This window comes from Pezoporus wallicus, unplaced genomic scaffold (genome assembly GCF_028554395.1).
Source record: "Pezoporus wallicus isolate ANWC-B61680 ecotype Strahan unplaced genomic scaffold, APGP_CSIRO_Pwel_v1 scaffold_6446, whole genome shotgun sequence".
NCBI classification, from domain to species: domain Eukaryota; kingdom Metazoa; phylum Chordata; class Aves; order Psittaciformes; family Psittacidae; genus Pezoporus; species Pezoporus wallicus.
Genome location: NW_026636264.1, coordinates 2,775,777 through 2,799,268, shown reverse-complemented (window position 1 = coordinate 2,799,268; position 23,492 = coordinate 2,775,777). Strand labels below are relative to the sequence as shown.

Sequence of the window (23,492 nt, the reverse complement as noted above, 5' to 3'; positions counted from 1 at the left end):
GCTAGTACCAAGTCTCATGTTGCCCACTCAAGTGGATTCTGCAACTCCTGCTACATTTTACTGCTATGGTTATACAGCTGGTAGTGTGAAGGATAATCACTTTAAGCCCAACTTACACTTAAAAGCACATATGCAAAGTGACTGCCATGCAGATACAGCTCAGGAGTCACACCTTTCCACTATATACTCACTGCCATTTAGGAAGGTGATGACAAATCACTGCAAAACTGGAAACGTAAAACCACTGGGGCAAGAGAACAGAAGAGCAAAACACAGGTTAGATATAAGGAAGAAGCTCTTTACTGTGAGGGTGGTGAGGCACTGGAATGGGTTTTCCAAGGAAGTTGTGAATGCTCCATCCCTGACAGTGTTCAGTGCCAGCCTGGATGGAGTCTTCGGTGACATGGTTTAGTGTGAGGTGTCCCTGTCCATGGGAGGGGGGGTGGAATTAGATGATCTTAAGGTCCTTTCCAACCCTAACTATTCTATGTTTACATATATATAAACAGTTCCCCTTCGTAAAGAGGGTCATTAATGGTCTGCTTTCCTCTTCTGATTTAATGCTTTTAAGATGCTCTCTCACTGCCAACTGATTTCAGGATTCATTCAGGTAAACCCAAATGTTGAAAAATCCAATATAAATACAAATACGTTTAGTGCCAATATGATCAAATTCAGGGGATGTGTCTATCTTGGTTTTGCCCAACTTTGTCTTAAAAAGTTGCTAAGAATGATTGTCAAGAAAACACATAGCACTCTCAAAATAATTTCTAAGCTTCAGGGATTTCAAAGTTACTACTTACCTAAGAGTGGTAAGTCTGATAAATGCAGCTCTCTTTTGCACTTTCTTAAATACAACTATTTAGTTACACTGAATTTTATTTTATATCCCAAACAATAGCCAGGATGTTACCCCAACCTTTCATCTTCCAGATAAGGACAGACTGCTATAGTAAATTCAGAATAATCCCAGGCTGCTAACAAACACAAGACCTAAGGAAAGCAGCCCTGCTGCTGAGGGAAATCTGTTGTCACTCCTTGGTACAGGTTCAACCATTTCTGCAGCCATGCAACAAATCAAACTGGGGACCCCAATCGGCTAAAATAAGTTTTCAACCAGGTGGTACCCTCCTCAGTATCATGCCCACTGGAGGTGTCAAGGCAGGATGCTTTTTCAAAGGCAATGCCAACTTGAATCATTCCTCAAAACAAGCTTCAAGTTTTCTTGAGGCATTCTATGTGTTTTTCACGCATTTCCATTATGCGTAACAGATGCTACCAATATGGGTTGGACCAAGTTCAAATCTTGAAAGTCTGCAGAGCTATATGGTTCACAGGATCTCTCTGAAAGGTGTCTCATTCTTGATACACTTTCAAAAGAGAGATATGAAAAGCTTTGTTCCTTTAACTGTGTGGCCAAAGAACACACATACTTAAAGTGTTCAGATCAGACAAAAGTTTCAGTCAGTTTATGCAATTGCCATCTCACCATTAATTTCAATGGAACAGCAACGATGCATGTTAATGGAGTGCATCCATTGGCTTTATGTAACCTGTATTTTATGTCCAATACCCTATTCTTACATTTGCTTGAACACTTGACAGCTTGTCACCAAGCCAGTAGAGGCATCAAATCCAAAACAAGAAGCAGCTCAAGTTCCTTTTCATTCATATACTATAATCCATATGTTAATGCATAAAGGATAAGTAATTCTATGACAGCTCCTACTGACAGGAGTAGACACCCTTCTGTAGATGGAAGACAGCTGGACAAAAACCTAATGTTCTGTTTAAGAACTTTTGCATTTAAGGACATTTATCCAAAGTCCATTAGAATATGGCTGCCAAGAACAGATAAATCCCCAAGTCAAGGAGAAATGAGATATATCTCTGGAGGTAAAAGAATACAAATTATAATTACATCCTGACACCACAGGACATGTACGTCCATGCCAAAATGCATTAAAGCCCAGCAACATTCAGCTCCTTAACTGGAGACTTCGGACATTTGCAGTGTACGAGAAGCAGGATCCCCGAAAGCACTCTTGTGAAGCAGAAGGCTGTACTTCTCAGTAGTGATCACCTGCACTTCCTCACTTAGTCAAAACATTGATTTAAGAAAAGATGGAGTTCGAAGTAGTTCAATCCAAGTAAACAACATTTAACAGCACTGTAACAGCCCTGAAAAAAGAAACCCTACAGAAGCCAACATGCCACAACAAACTACTATGTGTTCATAGTGCAATATAGGAATCTTATGTTATTGTCACTTCCAGCAGTACTGCCAAAACCCTCTGAAGCATCTGCAAACGCCGCGTGAACTAATAGCTTGGGGTAGCAGATTAAAAAAAAACCCGTGTGTTAGAAAAACGAAATGGGAGAAACTGCACATGACTGAAAAAAGGTCTCCTAGCTCATCATACCCTGCCTTTCCCACTGCGGGCACCATAAGCCAAGACACTTGAAAAATACTGAATTCCAACTCAAAAGTAGGTAGGTCCCAGCCTCTCTTCTGATGCTCCAATGAAGTGACTATTCCAGAATGCATCTTTCATGCCAGCAATAGACAATACAGACTTACTGCAACTCTTCTATTATGACTGGTGACAGCACTGTCCAAGACTTTAACAATGCTGTTACATTGTAACAGCACAAAAACTCTTGAGAAGTGTTATGTTTTGATACAAATCTCACAACCTCGTGATTTAAATAATGTACCTCCTGGTGACGGTCACTGTAGAGTTAATACACATTTATGCTACTTCCCTTTTTTGGAGATACAAGAATCTTGCTAAAATTACATACAAATACTGCAGGTTATTGTTATGTTGCAGGGAATATGGGAATGAATGTTATCTTGACACAGGAAATGCCAGCTAAAGGAAGAAAGATATAAGCTGTGGATGCAATGGATCATTTTACTTCATCCTTGGGGTATTAAATTTATGCCCCTGCTTCAGCAAATGTACTGTAAAGATCTGGAAAGAATACCAAGAGGATACCAACTGATCAATCAAGACAGCAGTTCTTATGTTCTTATGAAATGTGTTATCTACTTAGAAACTGCAGCAAAGTTAAGTTTCACTACCCACAAGCTATCATAGAATGATAGAACAGTCAGGATTGGAAAGGACCTTAAGATCATCTAGTTTTAACCCCCCTGCCATGGGCAGGGACACCTTGCACTAAACCATGTCATCACTTACTTTTAAATCAGTCTTCTGAAGGAAGATTTATGCCACAATACAATCAACATGGTGCTGTAAACGCCAGCAGTTCTTGAATCTTCATCAGCTAAGACGTGCATTTCTCAAGGCTGATTAAAGCCATTCCAACTTCTCTGAAAACAGGTTGCTACACAGACAAGGGAGACCCAAACTAGTGCTGTAATTCCTACAGCAAAATTAAATGTGCAGTGGTAGAAAACACAAAGATGGTATCAAGTGCAGCAGAAGTTATGAAAAGGTCTGAAATGTAGCCATGTAAGAGCAATTGTGGCTTAGACTAAAGGTCCATCTGGTCTCTAGAAGTTGTAATTGTCTAACAGCTGCAGTACTTAAAGTAGACTAAGTAGCAGAAAACACTGTTAACCTTAAGCAGCAGTATGGCTTGCTCAGCTATTTCAGTTAACACTTATTTACTAGCACCTATAGACTAAATCACTTCATGTTATACAGAGGTATAAATGAAAGCTGGAACTCCCAAGGCTCCACATCTTGCTTGTATACATCTAGCTCCACCACTTACCCTTGGCCTAGGATAAAGCATTCAGGAAGAACTAGAGCCTTCATTGTCAAACTTTAACAAGATCAGTATTTAGCACTACATCAGAGGTTTGCACAGAGCAAGACAAATTCAGAGGGAACCACCACTGTGCAACAAGAGCATTTTCCTTCTATTTAAGATTACAGCTTAGGGAAACAAAGAAAGTGTTCACATATTATTTGAATTCTTACAAATCCCAAATCATCTTCCAAAAACTTTTGTAAGATGCAATAATTCGACTCCATTTTCAGTCTTGTAGGCACATGCACTTCAATGATTGACAGGAGTGGGATATTTACTTTTAATTCATGACACTTTCCATAAAGGCAACACGTATGATATCCGGCTTTACAGATGTGAGCCAAGGAACATCCAGTTTCAAATAAATTTCATTTTTCCTGCCTGCTGCATAATGAACAGAGGCAAAGACAACAGTAACACTCAGATACCATCTTCTAACCATCCAACCAGGAAAGTAAACAAATCTTTTACCATAAATTTGAAGGCAACATCAAGATTCCTGCAGTATGTATAATTTACTAGCAATTTCAAAAGGTTTTAAGAGAAAAAGTTTATAAACCAGATGAAAAATTTGGCTCTTGGAAAGTTGGCTGAGCACCCTAGTTATTAAGAGGCACCACAATGTGTTACTGCAAGTGCTGTCTTAACCCTCTGTTACAGAATGCGACTATTTCTACAATATTTTTATAGCCCATTTTGGGGGTTGAACGTTTTTGTATCTTTTTAATTCTCCCCCTCATTAAGACTGTTTCTAATCATGGTTCATCCCCTAGTTTCCATCTCCACCTTTCTCTGGACTTTAACAATCAGCACACATCACAAAGGTGTCAAAATGGAAGCAACTGCACCTGTGTAAAAATGAGATGCCATTTCTCCTCTTAGCTAGCAAATACTTTTTCCTCATTTTGAAGTGAACCTACTGCATGTTTTACTATATGACCGTACTCTTCTACGGGGAGTCAGTAGAGCATGCACATTCCCAGATAATGGGGCATTTAGCTGCCCCTTCCTCTTCTCTGAGAGAGAAGTAGGACAGATCAGATCTCCACATAAAAATTTGACAGACCTTGGACTTCTTCACCATTTGGCTCTGCACTAAAGTACCATATTACGCTTTTCCTCTCCCCTGCACTAACCAGATAAGCCATCAACCCATAACTGGTGGCTGCTCTGCCAAACTGGTTTTGCCTTTTATATAAAATACTTTACAACTTTAACGAAGAGCAACAGCAGCTTCTGTATGTAAGCATTTACTAGTAAGCATGGGGGTTACCAAGAGCACTAATGAAAGAAAACATAAATCAAGGACTAAATAAAAGGCTTATAAGTTTTACATTTTTCTCTCCTCACAAAGACTTTACCTGTCAGCCAGTAGAAGTGACTTAAGTCAGCTGTAATACAGGGTCTGACATGAAAAGGATATAATTTGGAGGAAGGAAGTTCCAGCTTAAGACCTGATTGGCTAGTGCAAGATAGCGATGAAACACTGAAGACATCTGAGCATTGAGGTTTTCCCGTCTGCTGAATTCCTGAAGTACCTCTACTGTGAGCATGAAGATCTGCCGCAGATCATCCTCCTATAGTGAGGACAAACACAATATATTGAGTCAGTCATTAATTCAGATGTTGATTAAAAAGAAATACTTTACTAAAAAGAAAACAATTCTGTTTTCACTCTATTTTTCATTAAAACACAGAAAAAAATCTGAAGTTGTAAGTCAGACTCCCCCCCCACACACATACTTTTGCCAAAATTACTAGATTGTGTTTTTAAAGAATAAGAAATAAAAACCTTCTCATAAATGCTAGTCACTAAAAGAAAAACTTAACAATATGTTTTAACAGCTGGTGGAGGAGAGGGTTGGTCTTTGGCATGAAAAAAAGTTGGTAAGTTGTTTCACAGTCAGTTTAAAGCAATGCCTTCACAAAAACATTTCTGCCTGGCCAAACAATACATCTGAGACAACCAGACTACACCATCTGCAATAATATTTTTAAATACATAGCTCTCCTTGGCTTTAAACCAAAGCTATATTTAAGACTATCATTGTTCCAGAGAGTATTCGTTTTGTTTGCAATTGGTAGCCAAGGAATTAAAGAGTCCAACCACATAAAGATCTGTAGCTCTACCATTAATAAAATGGGAAAAAAGGGATTTCACTTTTTTGATACAAGTTTTTTAAAAAATACATTATCAACTTTCCTGCAGTAGCCAACACCTGCATATATTTGTCCATTAAATGCTGTTAGGCACATACTGTACCTGAATGCACCTGGCACAAGAAAATACTTCTGCTTCCAATTGTTAAATTTTAGAAAGACGGGTAGTATATACTATACAGAACTAGTTTACCTGAAATATACGTTTACAGTTACCATGGAACTCCATGCTTAGTCCAATGTTGCTGGTTTTACTTGAACTTGAGAATTCGCTCAACAACGCCGTTAAAATGGAACAGGCCAAAGTTTGCTTTACAAAAAAAAAGGGGGGGGAGGGGTAACATAATTAAAATATGTCCAATAACATAATACCACCTACATTGTCCTTGAATTTTTTAATTAGCATTTTTCTACAACTAGTACTTCAGTTTCTTTTAACACAAACTAGAGTAAGTAGAACTTTCAGAAGTATAGATCCTTGGGTGAACCACCTCTGGACTCGACAAGGCTCCATCTTTACAAAAGAAATTCCAGTATTTGAGCAATACAAAAGCTAGCACCTGTGAGATCATCACTGAAAAAAATGGAAACAAACTTACTGCAATACATTTCCCAGCCTTGCTGTTCACCTTCTCTCCCTGTGCACAGGGCTTTACAGGTTGCAAGGGAGATTCAGTTTCCACTAATTTTTATTTATCAGATACTTCAGGCCACTCTGAAGTTTGCTTTAGCCCTTCTTTGCATTTGCTACACTTACCATGTTGGTATTTAATCATGGTTAAAAGTATACCACCAAAAGTGACAAAAGCTAGTCAAAAGTAACACCTACAATACACCATCAACTGCATCTTTTCCCTCTCCCCCACAAAGAAAAAGGAGAGGAATATGCAGAAGGCTTTGATGCATGAAAGCTTCTGGATACCTCCCTCCAAAGCACAACATTTAAAGGTAATTTCTGAGGCTTGTGAAGCTACTCTGCTAAAACGACATCTCTGAAGCAATATAAAAATTGGTGAGAAAAAGGCACATGATACATGATACATGAACACTGAAGATTTAAGTATCTTCTTCATTCTCAAAATTTATGGTAAGGTAAATCAAATGCTTATCCTAAAATACAACTTAAAACCTAACTTTCCTTTATGAAACACACTGCTCCAGCCTTTGTTGCTGCTTTTTGAAATTAAAATAGCTTTTTTTCCTGATGCCAAAGTCCAGTAACCATCATCACCAGCTTGAATATATTCTTTTTAAGTGATCACAACACACAAAGGGGAGTAGATACTGTACAGTGAAGATGCAAGTAGTACTTCTGAAGTGTGCTATACACTACTGTAATAAGCACTACTGAAAGTGTATACTGATATATATATATCTTGTTAAAGAGATGTTCTTAACAAAAACCTTCAAAATTACTGGCTATCTTCCCAGACTGTTTGGAGCCAAGGTGCCAGGGATGGACAGAGGGACAGGAATTGTTAAAGGGTCATGCATGCCAGCAAGTGTCCAGGGGTTAAACAGAAATATGCACACTACCTCTGAACACCCGAAAGATTAAAGTGGAGATGATACTATTTATGCAAGCTCATACAACAGCTGAGACCAGTGCCATCCACCCACCAACTGCAACATCTTTGTTCAGAAATGCCTCTGAAGTCAGTACCTTGACCCCCCAGACAACTAGTTATCTTAGCCAGTATACACTAAATTAACATTCTTACTTGCTAAATAAGTCCCAGACAGATCCAACATAGCGGCTTCATGATAATACATGGTTTTCTCTTCTATTGTATAATAAAGCTGTGCAATGGACTAGCATATTGCTCCTCGGTTGCTAAATCCATGCTTTCCCATTTTAAAGAAATAACTGTTTATTTCAAGTGACTATTTCTCATCTACAGTCACTATTGTCACGTATCACATGATAAAAAAAACATTTTTGCCAGTGAAAAACAGCATCACACTTTATTCAAGTAAAAAGTGCAATTTTGTCAGTTCTGTACTGGATTTAGAAAGATTTCTCATTAGCTCAAACATTTCAGTATCTTATTTCCAAATTTCTGTGTAAGCTATTTACACAATAAGTATTTTTTATTTAGAGAAAATCCATTTGATACAATATAAAAAAATTAGTGTAGTCTAACGCTGAGTTTTTAATCCAACAGTAAAAGTTCCATATGAAAATAATTAATCTGGATTAAAAAAACCTCCAAACTAAACCTTCTCCCTCCACCATCCACCCCATCTCCCCATGTTTGGCTCTAGAACAATGCTTCAGATAAGAATACATGTTTTTGAAGGAATCATGTGAAGTTGCCAGAGAACACTGCCCAGTTTCATTATGTACCAGGAGATGCAGAAATCCAACAAGGCTGTCTAAATACTTTTAAATGCAGGCTTTTATTTGGCGCTTGAATTACTGGCACACTGACACTTTTCAGCTCAGAGAAGGCATGATTTACAGACATCATTAGTTGCAATTACAAATCTGTAGTTTGATGCTCTATGACATACCATAATTACCATGTGGTATTAATGACTACAACAGTAAAACAGGCTTGCTAAAGCTAAGCTGCTTCTGATTTATCATGCTGAGATATTTGCACCAAACCACCATGAAGGACAAGCAGAGCACTGATGCAGACCACCCAGCACTTGCAGTTGGCTGCCAGTCATTGGAAAATAAATCATAAATTCAAGTGACAGTTAAGGAACAACAGGGGAAAAAAGATTTATTCCCACTGTGATTACAAATAGTTAACATAAGATGAAATAATAGATCCTTTTCTCTTTCCAATTTCTCCAGTGGGTTTATGTGGCATATAATAATTTATCCCTTTCTGTTTGGACAGTAAAGTGCATTCCAGGTTTTGTTTGTGTGCTTCTCTCCTGATTTCAAGGAGAAATTTAAAAAGAAGGTTAAATTTTATGATTGATGGTAAGGAAATCTCTTCAAAGATGTAAAGAGCAATAGATACAGCTAGGCTGATTGAATCCAAGAGTCTGATAAAGCAGCTTGAGCAGTGACCTGTTCGCCTGATTTCAGTAGGAGATATTTCATGTAGTTCTGACATCGGTACCTTCTCTGAGCATGAAAGGAAAAGCATAAAATTACTACGTTTATTACTCCCTCCAGCACCCTAGCTCACAGTGAACACCAGGGAACACTGCATCCCTCTGCTCTCCCTCTTCCACGGGATTCCCAGCATCCCACCAACTCTTTCACTTTGATAATTTAATACCTGGGGTGCAAATCCTGCCCCATTCCCTCACCATCCCAAGGGTGTTGTACTCATTGCAGGCACATCCACTTCTGTCACTATCTGCATCTGCGCTTACCCCTTGAATCCACATGGAATAGTAAGTACTCCTGTGTATCCAGGTCACCAGAGCAAGAGAAGATCAAAGATTATTGGCCAATAACTTAAAATTTACTGCATCAACAGGCTGAGGGGAGATTGCTTGAGATTTATTTCCTAGAAGGTAGTGCAAATCCCCAGGAGTTGAGCTTACAGACAAGAGCAGAGGAACACATCAAGACCTGTAACCTGTCACTGCAATGTCAAGCATTTGACGAGAGCTGCATACAAAACCACCACTGCTTCTTCAAACTGCCGTAAGACCTACTGAATTCTTCCAAATACACAGTAATACTTCAGAAACTCTGGTATAAAGCTAAAGTAAACTTAAAGTAAAATTTTACATTATGAAAAGTAACTTTATTGAAGTTTAACTACTAATATTTTGAAATTCATTTTTTTAATGCACTTTTGTTTGGTATGAAGACACTAAGTACCTCAACATACATGTAAGCTACTGGAAAGATTTCCAAAATCTGAAACACGACATAATTTCAGATAAACCAATACAGTTGTGGTACATGAAATAAAATTACTTCCTTACACATAATAAAATTAAATGCACTTAATACCTGTAAAGTTTAGAGTATAAGTTTTGGGGGGTTTTGAGTTGTTGTTTGTTTGGTTTCTTTTTAAGGTTAGAAGAGATTAAAAATCCAATTTAGTAATACCATACAGTAATAAGTAGAAAATGCACATGACTCTGGGCATCATATTAAAAGTCAGATCTGAATGTCTATTGCGCAGTAATGCCATTAACCCCATACCAGTAAGAGTACACCTCTGAACCTAGTTTGACTCACTCGCTAGCAATTTCGCTAGTTCTGCCACAAGTACATACCCAAACAATAACCCCATCTAACAAAATAAAATACTTCTCTTGTTGAGAGCGGGCTGCCTCTGAGAATAGCTTGGCACTCACCCCAGTTAGCTTTATTACCAGGAATAAACTTTAAGAAAGATCGCTATACATAAAATAGACTCTCAGCTGCTCAAACAGAATATCAATGGGACTTGTGATAAGAGATTAACTTGGCAATCAGACACCCAGTAGTAACATCGTTTTAGTGGTTTTCTTTTTGAATTACTTCAGTAAAAGAGACACTACAGAAAGACCATGCACCATTTTAACCGTAAAAAAACATTTATATATCATTAATGAAATTCAGATGCAACTAAACGTAGCTTATTCCTCCAAATGGAATGTACCCTATAACAAAAGTTAAAGCCATAATGTTTGAAGGGATTTCACACTTGTGCCTGGACTGCCCATGGAATAAGTTAACAGTTTCATTTGTGAGTAGTTAGGTTACAAAGCATTTGAAAGGAAGAAGAGTTCAAATACAGCTTAGGAAAAAATGGACATGTGGTACACCAGCTCTGAGGCAGAAAAGCCAACAGACAAAGCAGAACGAACTACCTCACTGAAAATGTTTCTTCTGTTCTGGAAGTCAGAGCAGAGATACAGCGAGGTTTGATTAAATCATTCATTTTACTACAAAGCATAAATTATCATGCAACACACTCTCACCTTCTGCAAGTGTCTATCTACAGAAAAATGAGAAAGTATATTTAAAAGAATAAGTCTCACCTGAACAGAGCAAATCATAACATCTATTCTGTTACATTAGAATATGCATTTAGAGGACTTTTTATCTCCATTCATATAATGTAAACTCTGTAACTGAAACAAAAGGGAAGCCACAAGAAGCACTTAATGCTATCCCTAAACACGCTAATTTTAAGTTGCACAAGAGCAAGAAGAATCAAAGAGTAAATCTACCAGAGGCAGACTCTGCTGTTATGCTCTTAGGTGATGCAACTCTATGAGAATGTATCAAAACCAAATTTACAAAATAAATTGTCTAAAGCAAGGCTTCCTTTATAAAGGCAGTAATAGACTTCTTCCCTAACTTCCCTGAATAAGCACAGCTGTATTTGCTAACATTTTCAGAGTATCTAAATCTCCAGAATGTAAGCAGCAACTCCAAATCTAAAGGTTAACAGGATGGCCACAGGGCCAAAAGAAATACCATTATGTACAAAGAGAAACACAGGAGCTGAAGCAGTGGTTTCCAACCAAAGAAAACCTGAGTATATTCTGAAGAAATATAAGCAAGGACCAGGAAGAACCCACTGGATTTTATGTGTTCGATCCTTCCCAAATGAGCCAACTGATGGAAAAAAGCTATAGAGCAGGGACAGGATGATAGGAATAGGACCCACAGCTGCAGTTTTGTTCTGTCAGCAGTTAAGGGACTGGCTAGACAGCGCAGCCCTTTCTTCCCATTCTTCCTCTGCCACAGCGCAAAGAAAGATGACTGGAACCACATTAACACACCAAGCCTACAACAGCACAACAGGCGAGACCCTGCTTCCCTTCCTTGGGGGGTAACCAGGCAAACCAAGACAAGGGAAACCCCCAAGGTTGAGCTGAGACAGGAAAAAAAAAAAAAAAAAATTAATCAATTCCTCAGTGACTCCCTGGGGGCCACAGGAAGATGATCTTGTGGCATGTGAAGCATGCAGGCTTTGGCCAAAGACAGAAGGGAAGTAGCAGCCTCTACTAATAACAGAAAGAGGTCCAGGCAGAGTTTGCTGGAACATAGGGTATAAAACATGCTTTTCTTTGTTTCTCTCGGGACAGGTGAGGTTGTGAAGCAGAAATCGGGGGGGGGGGGGGGGGGGGGGGAAGTGAAGGTCTGAAAACCATTTATCTAGGGGTAACATATCCTCCAGGTTCTTGTCTGATATGCACCAGCTGAATCTGCACTCCTACAGTAGCTGCAATCCAAGACTTCCAATTAAATTCAAAATAATTAATAGCAAGACTAGCCAGGCAGCTCACCATCAGTATTGCCCATCTTTAAATATTCATCATTCTGACAAATGCTCTTTGGTAGCAGGTGTTCCCTCTCTCTCCACTTTTCCCAGTACTCATTCCTAATCCTTCTTGCCCACCTCTGCCTGCCATATATGCCAAATGAGCTGTTATGTAGCTGTGCTGCACAGCAGATTTGCTTAAAGAAGGAAAAAAAAAAATTAAAGAAAAAAGGGAGATTAGAAGGGAGAAAGCTGTTTTTAAGTAGAGTCCCACAGATATCCAGTTTATTACTGAACATATATATTCAGAAGGACAGTACCCCTGAGACAAATTGGTGCTAAAGATGGAGCAAAGGTCAATGAACTTCTTTAAGAGGCTTTTCCCTCAAGCCTGTTTATTTCTGTGTCACCACAGTAATAAAAGAAAGGTGCAACACATGGAAAAGACATTATTTCTTCCTTCCCTGTGAGTCTCTGAGGTCTTCAGGTGAGGGCCTCAACATGTGTACATGTGCACAAGATGGCAGAACTGAGGAAATGAAGGGTCCTGGATGCCACACATAAAACAGGGGTCACACATCTCGCCTCTGGATCATGTCTCCTCACTTCCCAAGCTGGTCTTTGAAACTGTGCTCTACTGTTAGTGATAATACTGGGAGCTACCAGTTTCGAATATTAAGCTGTAATTTCGTTGTACTACATCTCCAGTAAGGTAGGCTCTCTTTCAAAAGAAGGATCAGAAAACTTTAAAAGGCACACTGGTTAATAAAACTACTAAAAATTACTTATGTTTTAAAGTTCTCTTACGCTTCTATTAGCGAGTTTTACCTCATATTTAGAGTAGTTTCTAGATCCCAAAGATTTCCAAACCTATCTTTAACACACTAACTTAGGCCTTTATAGAGTACTTGTCAGCATGAAGGAAACAGCTTAAATATCCTGGTTTACCATATGGTTTTTATACTCAACATGTCTCAAAGGCAGTAAGGTTCATAGGACCAGGTAATATTTTTATTAGACCAGAAGACACAGCTAAGGGTATAGGGAGAAAAACGATATATGTTTTTGTCAAAATGTGAAAGTCATGACGGCCTCTCCAAATCCTACCCTACCATATGAGACAGCAACGGCTAGACAGGGGTACAGAAGTAAAATTCCTCTTAAAGAATAAAAATAACAATAAATGCTAAATAACTGTAAGTAGTTATCTGTGCAGCCATTACTGACATTTCAATGAAGATCAATGCCTACAGTTCTGCTTATTAACATTTCCTACTGTTAGAGTAAAATCCATCCACAGCACATTCTTCAGCAGTTTCAGGTAACCTGATGCATCAGAATCTCTACTCTAGCCGAACCATGAACACTGGGAAATAGAACAACAGATTTACAGATTTTAAGATAGATGGAACTTCTAGGATCTCAGAGCAACTCCAGTAATTCCTGACAAGTCTTGCATTTACAGAAAAATTTAGGCTTCAGGTATGCAGCTTTATACTAGACTACATTTTACTATATGCACTGTAGATCTTAAAAAACACAGCTTTTGCTGCTTCCCAGTCCAGTGTCAGGACTACAACTGGACCCCTCTGCATTCGCCTACCTATAATCCAGAAGAAATAGAGGTGTGACCTGTATCCTAGCCCAGTTTCAAACAAAATACATTTGATGGTTGTTCCAGTTCCTCCTCATGGAAATCAATCACTTTGGTGGCCAGAATTCTTATCCTTCTGGCATGGATGACAGACAAATTAAATCAGTTATGCAAATGCAAAATATTCTAATGAAAAAGCAAATACCAAGAAATTAAAGGCATTTATAGTTGAGAAGAACTTGGCCTACAAAGTTCTCCAAAATTTTTAAATTGCTGATAGAAAATATGTATTTGGCATTTTAAGATTCACCTATGATACTGTGTCTACTTCCAGAAGCTGTGTCCCCCAGAGATGAACATTTTTTTTAAAGAGATCCTAAAATTGCTATTGGAAGGAGATCAGACTCTCCTTCATGAGCAGCAGGATGGCTTGTACTGATGTTACAGTAGGAGCCAGGAAAAACAAAACCAAGAACTACAAAGCTAATCCTTGTCCTCCCAGAGGCTTACCACCTAAACTCATTTATAAATGATCAGACAACTAGACTCTCTCTAGTTTGCTTTCCCTTCTCAGACAAGGGTTTTGTCCTTGAGATCCATAAAGCTCCATATGGCAGAGAAGTGGCAGCAAGATCCAGTGCTCCAGGTTCAAACCCCGGCTCTAACCACACATCCTTCTCATCCCTGTAGTATTACCTCTCCTTAGTGCCCTGTTATTTCCTTAACATGTACACTGTGTTCCACTATTAAGAGACTGTTTGATACCAAATCCATCTTTTTCATCTCCTGCCCGCTTTCTTCTCATCACTATTCCTCTCCTCCCTCTTCCTTCCAATCTCCTTTGTGTTCTTTTGTTTTGGGTTTGTTTCCCCCCTCACCCCCCAATCTCCTGTGTTTTTTTCATTCTCAATAGTTCATCCATCAGTTTTGCTCCCATGTCAGTTTGCCACAGCATTATTCAACATACCTTCAGGTTCCACCCTCAAAGTACATCCATTTCTAAAGGTATTCTAAACTAATACTTGAGAAGTTAAGGTATTAAGCACATCAAATCCTGCAAAAGGACACATGCAAAAGTACCACCTACATTCTCTGCTGTCATTACACCAGTCTTCCTGACTTGACCATGAAAAGATGTTACTGAAAAGTCCTGAAGATTTCACGGAGCAGGAGTGCCTAACACACGTAAAACTAGTACAGATGTCTGACAGGAACTGGGTGGAGGGTTGCAGGGACTGGAAAAGATTAAATACCTATTTTATTCTTATAAGCTAAGGGCCAGAAAGCTTCAGAGACAGCAGAGAGCAGAAAGCAAGTGGGAAGCAGGTGAGAGACTACTTTGCTTTTTTAAAAAGGACTTTCTCTCAACTATAAACTCCTGTAGAAAGTCATTATCGATAGCTAAGAGCCATGTTCGAGAGTTTTAAATATTTTTAAATATGAAGTGATCTGCTGCTGACTCCGTATGTTACTTGGCAGCTGCCAAGTCCTCAGGCAGGAGGATACAAATGGGTAGGCAGTAGGTCAGAGGGAACATGGAGCAGAAGCCTGTGAAGAATACAAAAACCAACCAAGAGACTTGGCAGAGAATCAGGAGTCACAGGTATGACAGACTTCTGAAATTTGGGTATACAAGGCTGAAGGGAAGAGTGCACATCACATCACAGGGAAGACATGTTAAGAAACTGGAAGGAGTCAGGCACAGAGGGCTGGAAAACATCTGCTGTTTTCTCCTAACACCCATACCCTAGCCTCCACCCTGACGTGGATGGAGGCCTGTTTCTATAAATAACTAATGCAAACATGCCTCCAGTGAAGTGCAGAAACACCTGTGACATGTACATGGCACTGTCCTGGTGGCATCTCGAATCTTTAGCTTCATACCATACCCTGAAGCACCCTTACCTGAGACTTCACACAGCAGCAAGGCAGCCACAGCACCATGGTTCCATCTAGCCTGATGGGCATGGCTGTACATTATAGGGACACAAATACAAAACACACCCAACCATATTTGAAAAGGTAAGTGGATATTTCATTGTACTACTTATTTTATACAACCTTTCAAAGTTGTTATATATTTATATAAAAGGCATGCCCTGAACCCCTAGTGCTCAGTTGTGGCAGACACTGTGTTAACACACAATTTTATTACCACTTATTATTGCATACGCGAAGACCTGTGTCACATGAAGCTGTGCAAGTACCCGTTTCTCTTATATTAAAGTCTCAGAAGATTACAAGAAAATTTTTATTAATAACTATTTTATAATTTAAAAACCTCATACATACATGTTTATAATCTGCCTGCCAAAGACTAACAAATACTCTGTGCCTTACAGAAAAGGTGATTCAGCATCAACACGTCATTTTTTGCTACCGAGATATATTAGAGTACCACAGTAGAAAACATCTTTGTATACTCAAGACATTTTCAATACCATTCTTCAAGCTTGAACACAAATACTCTGAAAAAACTATGACAAAATTAAAACTTGTGAAGAAAGGAGGTGGATAAAAGAAAATTAAAAACTGAGTCTAACTTGGTCTCTGTATGGTGGCAGTCAGTGGAACTTGGAGAGTGAAATACTACTCCTTCACCCAGCCAGAGCTCGTCTGCAACACGCCCTGTTCTGCAGTAAGGCTGGGATGATGCACTTACAACAGGCAGTCTTAGGTTGATGTATGCTGCTCAGTGTAGTGTGCCTGTGTATTACTGCATGGACAGAATACAACTGTTGAACAGAATACAATGTAACTATGCAAGAGTTAGTTCAAAAAGGACTTCTCTGTCAACATCCAGGTTTGTATCTACTCCAGGTAGATACAGGTTTGTATCTTCATGGAAAGATCATATAAACTGGCATGCATAAAAATCTAAAACCTTAGCTGTAAACTGCATTTAACAACAAGGCTATATTTCCTGGGGGAAAAAAAAACAAACATGAACTCAGCATTGTTCTAAACAGATACCCATTTCTATCAAGAGTTACACACAACCAAAAGGCTAAAATGTTCACCTTAAGCTAAATAACTGTGAAATTAAAGTTTACAAGTGTAACTGTAATTTCCATACCACAGAGGGGTATCACTTGTGCTCAAGAGGTGATGCACTATTTTTAGGACCATGACATGAGCTGCATTACTGCTGGTACACTTTGATGGAATTTTCAGAGTTAAACATTTGCCACTCACATCTTGTACAACTGCTGCTCTAAACACTCAACAGTGTGATGGGTTGGTTCCCTCTATTTTTTTTTTTTTTTGTTTGAAAAAAGCTTCAGTTAAAGTTTCAGCATGGAATCTACACACACTTCAATTTTCGTTTGGTAGGAGAAAAATCACCTCTCTTTAATCTCTAGTTACATGCCTCTATTATGACCTATTCTAAACTTATCTCCTGGCATAGCAAACGGAATTTCACTAAATGCATATATAGATATTGGACACTTTGTTTCCACTTTGAGCTCAGTATGGAAGTTAACACTTAGCCCTAGAAGTATGACATTAAATCAAGAGTAAGTTTTGTATTTCCATTCCACATTTTAGTTCCTCACGCCCCTTTCCCTCCACCTACCCGTCACCCAGAGAACAGCAGAGGCCCATGCCTCTTGCTCACAGCCTGTTCCAACAGCTGAGCTACAGGAGGGTGCAGTACTATACAGAAGGAAAGGGAACAGTGTGTGAAAAGCTGTTAGCTAATGGAAAATCCATTCTAGATCACACTATCTGATTTATTAAAGAAACCCAGAGAAACCACAAAAATCCAGGGGCACTTAAAGCAGCTACTCAGAGAAACCTATTCCCTAAGAAAATGTGGTGTAATTGTGTACCAAAAAGCTACACATACTACTCCTAGTCCCAAAATATTCAAAAATGATTGCTTGAATAGCTATCAACTTCACTACTAATTTTAATTCTTAGGTAAGAGAAGCATACAAGACTTTACCATCACTAAGTATGTAACTTATGCTGCTGATACAGACTGCTTAAATTTTGAAAAAAAAAAACAAAAACAAAACCAAAGCCAAAACAAACCAACAAACCAAAATACTTACCACAGTGGGGTTCCCACTGCTGATCAATTGGCTGACTTCATGGAAAATGCTTTTGCAGTCGATTGATTTGTCTAATGATCCCCGTTTCACTATCACTGCTACTGCTAATAGAATCTGCTCCCGAACATACTTTTGAAGGCTGCAAACACATTGCAAAAATATATTTGCAAATAATTCTGAATATAAGTGCTCAATAACATTTTCAACACAATTCTTTTTCAAACATTTTTCATGAATTGGTAAGTGAAAGCTGATATCCCTACAGAAATCAACCGAGTGTTAAGAATGGAAGATAAATTATTGTTGAAATGGTCTTCTACCACTTCCCTGGGAAACCAAAGACTACCTTGGGAAAACCCAGACTTTATGCAAATCCTTTATGTTCAGAGGTATATTTTCTATACTTACTTAGGCCTTTGTAAGACGTACGTTAGAAGGAATGTTCGCAGTGACTCAATGCTAGTTTTTTCTAAGAGAATCCATTCTCTTACAACTGCTTCCATTATTGCTGTAGCTGCTTGAAAAAGGACATAGTCCACTTTACTAGTTTCTGTGGAGAAAAACAAAGGCAACTTGGGTATGAGAAAACATACATGTATTTAGCTGGTATGTATTTCCAGCAAAAAATTAATGGCGTTTACCGTTCTTTATTATTAAATGGACTTTTGTTGCTAAGAGCACAAATAATTTACAACTCAAAAGAGGAGAAAATAATCAACCCAATTATCAAATGGTCCAACATTATGAATCAGTGACTCGGGAAGAAAAGTTGGCTGCACAAGGAGACTAGGCCAAAGATCAGGAATAAGAATGCTAAACCAACTGTGGAACAAAATAAAAATTATGATGGATTTAGTCCTGATACATTAAAATAGGATTAATTTGACATGCATGCCAGAACTGAAGACACCTCTATCATTTGCATGCTTGCCTTTGGAACCATCAGTGCATAAAATTCTGTGTATTTCACAGATGATAATGAGAAACACTTACATCCAAAGAAAACATTTACGTTTTATGATCACAGCAAAAGTTTTACAGACTGGTGCACTTAAGGTTTACTACATCATGCTCAAGCTCCTATATTTATCTTGAGGCAATGAAAATATAACTCCCAACCACAGTGTAGGAATCATTAGCTCTTCTTATCCGAATATCTGATTAATTTGTATATAGATGCACTACAGAAAATAGAAAAAGATGTTGCAAAAGAAGGTAACACTCTGTAGAAAAACTTAAGAATATTCAGAAAGGATGCATCCACCAGATGTCAAAAGCATAAAATACGAAATGGTGAAACAAAATTCCTGAACCAGAAGTAGAGTTTGAGCTATGATGGGCAATGTGCCAGGGCTAAAACTGGGTTTGTTTCAGAAATCCTCACTCATGAGATGATGGGCTTTAAATGACTACAAAACAAACTTTCTTTCCCCAATTATATACACACAAGTTTGTAATATACATTTCCTTTATATAAAAGTTCTATACCCAAAATAGCAGCAAATTTGCTAAAATGTTTTTAAGTAACTTGATCAGGTTCCAAACCTAAACCCTCCACAGGTAAACATCCTTAAATCAAAATAAACCACTTTTAAATCTACTCAGCTAAATCTGGAAAACTAACTAACCACTTAATTAAGATTAATGCATATGTCCAACACATACAAAGTGAGCCAAATTATTCCTGGATAGGAATTTTAATTCTGGCAGTTGTTAACTTCTGGCTTTTCAAACTAGACAAAGCTGACACAAAAGGAGAATGCTATTAAAAAAGAAGAGGATGAAATTCCTCCTTCAAGAACAAATCATTACCAACTGCAGTCATTAACAGTGCAGGCCTCCAGCACCCAGTATAAGCTTATAATTAGTCAGAGTGCCACTATCCTCTACATGAAGTTACTGAAGAAAGGCAGGACAAGTTTTGCCAGTACATTTAACAGCTACAAACTTGCAAGAAAAAGAACATAGAGCCTCATGCTTCCGGGGCTCTACTCCAGGTTTTCAAAGAAACTGCATGGTTGTGGCTGTTCCCCTTTTCCTTATGCTCATCCTCATCACTGCTCTCCCTGTATTGCTCATACATTCTTCTTTCCATGAACACCACCAAGATCCTTGTTATCTCCCTCTATCTACATTCTAATTCTTGTCTTGACCTTTTTTTTTTTTCCTCTATTTCTTTATAAAGCCATCTGGTTCCTGCCCATCCTTACCTGCACACAGCCCATTAGCACACTTCAACTCTTTTATTCTTCAGCATGAGCAGCTTGTTTCTCTTCCCTGGTTCCTAATTTCATAATCCCTGCCTCTCCCTTCTCAATTCCCAAGTCTTAACTAGCTGTTCTTTTTGTCCAGGCTGTATAGACACTCAAGAAGCACAGAGTTTTGGGAACAGTCTCTCAGTTCCAGGCCTCAGTGTCACAACTGCCTGCACTGCCAGGAAAATCTTGTCCCATGCAGAAGTATACTGTTTTCTCAATGGTGGTAGCATATGAGCAGTTTAAGGATTTCTAGACTAGACATCCAAAAGGTGTTATAAACAGGATTCCTCCAACCAGCCACATTTCAGAAATAAAACTGTCTGCAATGTAGCATTCATTATTAATGCTACACTGAATTCCCTCTTCTGAGACAACGATGTGGTGATTTAATGAACTTTCATTATTTCTGATTAGCGACATATCATGACAGATCAAAATGGTCTGCAAACAAAGTTACTCAGCATGCTCTTTTGCCCACCTAAAAATCTCCAAAAATTAATGTGGAAATAAAAAGCATTGATTTTGCTGACCCATAAAGCAAAAAGTGTGATTCCAGACTTCAAGACCAGATGAAGTAGTGCTATAATATATTAAAACCAGAAGAAACTAATTTGTAGAAAAAAATGCGTTTGGGAAGTGGGTGCAGGAAAGGAAGCATACCCTGCTCTATATATCACAGTGTAATCTAACAACACAGTCATAGGCCTGCAATACTGACATCCTAATATTCATGAACTGTATGTTCTCCTTTGCTTTCCCCCCAACACTCACATGTAGTGATACTGATTAAGAATCTTGGAAGCTTACTGCTCCTGCAATTTCCAGATTATTTAGCTGCCAAACTCTAATAAGTCCACCTATAAAAACATTTCTTTTAAATCTTGTAACACAACCACACTTACAGCATTTCCATTAAACCCCAAGAAATTTCTGATAAAAAATGATGCATACCCATCTCTCTCCCTCCTCCACAGGTATAATTACACAGAACTTCAAACCAATACTCTATTGCTTCTACCAGGTGACAAAGTTAAGTTTTTCTTTTTTTTTTTTAAACACAGCAGCTGGCTGTTAACAGCAACTTACTAGAACATTCTAATAAATTGCCACCATGGAAAATTTCAGCACCAGTGTAAAATCTGGTGTGTAAAATTGCCCTGTTGGCTGATTTAACAGGAAGCTTCAAGCCAAGCGATCACACTACAGGCAGTCCTGTGAATTCCACAGTTTAGACAGTATTACAATAATCAAGTCACAGAGGAAACCTGAATTTATGAAATCAGTTTAGGAACTTAGCTACACACCTTATAGCTTTAAAGCTACCAGAAACAAAACCAGAAAGGGCAGCAACAGGCTTCACCTTCTGTCAAAAGTACCCCTCATCAAAATCAAAACTGATGCTCATATTCCCGGCCACAGAACAGCAGCAAAATTGCAGTTATAAAAACAGGTACATGTTCAACTTCCTGATGAAAACTTACCCAAAATGTGTTTGCAAACAGCAAATGGTGATTTTGATTTTCTAAATGATAAGAATATGTGCTCAGCATGTTGGCGTTGCTCATTATTGACCATGGAAGGTGGTGCCTGAGAGAAAAAAGGGGAAAAAAATAAGTTATTTAAGCACTAAAACCCAATCCCAGTTGTAAATGTATGAGCAATGTCATGAACTTAAAAATATCTGCCTTGTTGAACATCAAAACCTAGTATCTCCTAGTAAAATCACCTGCTCTCTCTCGGTCATGGCCTCTTATTACCACTGTGTACTTATATCATGCACATAAGGGTCAATATTGAGACATAAGGCAGAGAATGAATAATTCTAAGTATTGTGCTCCTAGTAACACTTCTGGAGACAGATAAAAGACCTAAATTCAATCCAAATATTTTTCTACTCAAAAGATCTCTTTACACACCACTAAATTCTGCTACACACTCCCACAGTTGTGGAAATAAAGCACTATTTTTTCTGCTGTTCTACATTTTTTTTAAATATTGAACTGTAGAATAAATTGAAGGGATTAAAAAAAAAAGTCTCGACTATGGAAATGACAGTAACTGACTACGCATATGTTCTAAAATAAAGTATTGGCAGTAACATGCTACCCTCTAGCGTTTAACATTAAAGTTGACAACCTAAAGACAGCGAGGAATCTGGCTGAAGACGGGTCAGCCCATTTGGGAATGACTACAGTGGTTCCTCAGGTGCTTATGCCCATTCTTTTATATACCCATCCCCTTGCATTATGAGCAACTTGGCTGCCCGGTTAACACCTGCTGCTCCACTGCTGCTGAAAGCCAGCTCCATGGTGGTTTCTACCTGAAAATAAACCACATGTAAAGCATAAAACTATGCAGCAACGTGGATCATTGTAAGGTGGGATACTGCCTACAGAGCTCAAATGAGAGATAACTGCCTGCACTACAGCCCTGCTTCATTGGGCAACCCCAATATTCCCTCTGCTGCCCAAGGTAAAAACCCTGCAGAAAACATCAGCTGCTCACAACACCACACTGCTCTCCACTTTTGCTGCTAATATCCTCTGATTCCTGCTATTTGGGATTTATCTGAGCAAGCACACAGCACAAAATATTCTGACAGCGGACTGATACCACAAAGCTGCATAAGACAAACTGGTGTGCCTTTGAGAAAGGAACATGCAAACATAGACTCGTTGCATACAAGCTGCAGAACCAGACCAAGGTGAGAGCATAGGTTACTGAACTTCAGCTGAACTCCAAACTCCAAATTCCAGTCCTGGTTTGATTTATACCTACTGCTTTGGGAAAAAAGCACAAAGGCCTCAGCAAAAAGATCAAGAGTTTTGTAAATAAAACATATAAAATCTGATTTAATTCTCTCATCCGTGATAAAAAATAAGACAGCAGAAGATTTAAATATAAGCACATAACACCACAGATTGAAAGTCACTAATCTGAATAAATGAAGCAAGGGAAAGCAGGCTGCTGATTCCTGGATCAAGAAGGTCCTATTGAACAGCTGTGCTCCTCCTTGCACAGCAAACTTCTGATGCTCAGAACTTTTCCTGCGTAGATATGATGAATGCCTGTGAGGGGAACAAAATAAGTAGCACAGGAAAGTGGCTGCAAAGAGACCCAGAATACATGCTCTGTCCCTTCACAAATCTGCTCTTCTGCTCCACAGTTAGTTTGGGGGCAGAACTCCCCAGGACAGCCCTTAACAGCTCTGTGGGCAACATCACAGTGTTTGCCCGTACACCCCTGTGGGCAGGCAGCAGCTTGTGTTAGGTTGTGCACACACACAGACAGCAGCATGCTTTCAGCTCATGCCTGTCTTTGCGTGCTGGGAGCAGCATCTCAAGGGCTAAGTCAGCAGGTTGCAGGCAGATGCATGCAGAGAAAAGCTTTTAGATGTTTGGGGCATTATGCACTGCTGAACAACTGAGACAGAAGTAAGCTGCGTGGCAGCACC

At 38.8% G+C, this 23,492-nt stretch overlaps 1 protein-coding gene across 2 annotated transcripts in view; it reads right to left on the bottom strand.

Moving 5' to 3' along the window:
- The window catches only part of XPO4 (exportin 4), a 72,208-nt gene that overhangs the window by 28,144 nt on the left and 20,572 nt on the right, over positions 1–23,492 (bottom strand). For both annotated transcript variants that reach the window (XM_057399649.1, XM_057399650.1), the window contains exons 2-6: positions 21,520–21,625; positions 18,189–18,330; positions 17,781–17,919; positions 6,140–6,256; positions 5,210–5,363 (exon numbers count right to left, since the gene is read on the bottom strand). In XM_057399649.1, coding sequence (XP_057255632.1) covers positions 5,210–5,363; positions 6,140–6,256; positions 17,781–17,919; positions 18,189–18,330; positions 21,520–21,625 — 658 coding nt within the window. The remainder of the gene's footprint in view (positions 1–5,209; positions 5,364–6,139; positions 6,257–17,780; positions 17,920–18,188; positions 18,331–21,519; positions 21,626–23,492) is intronic.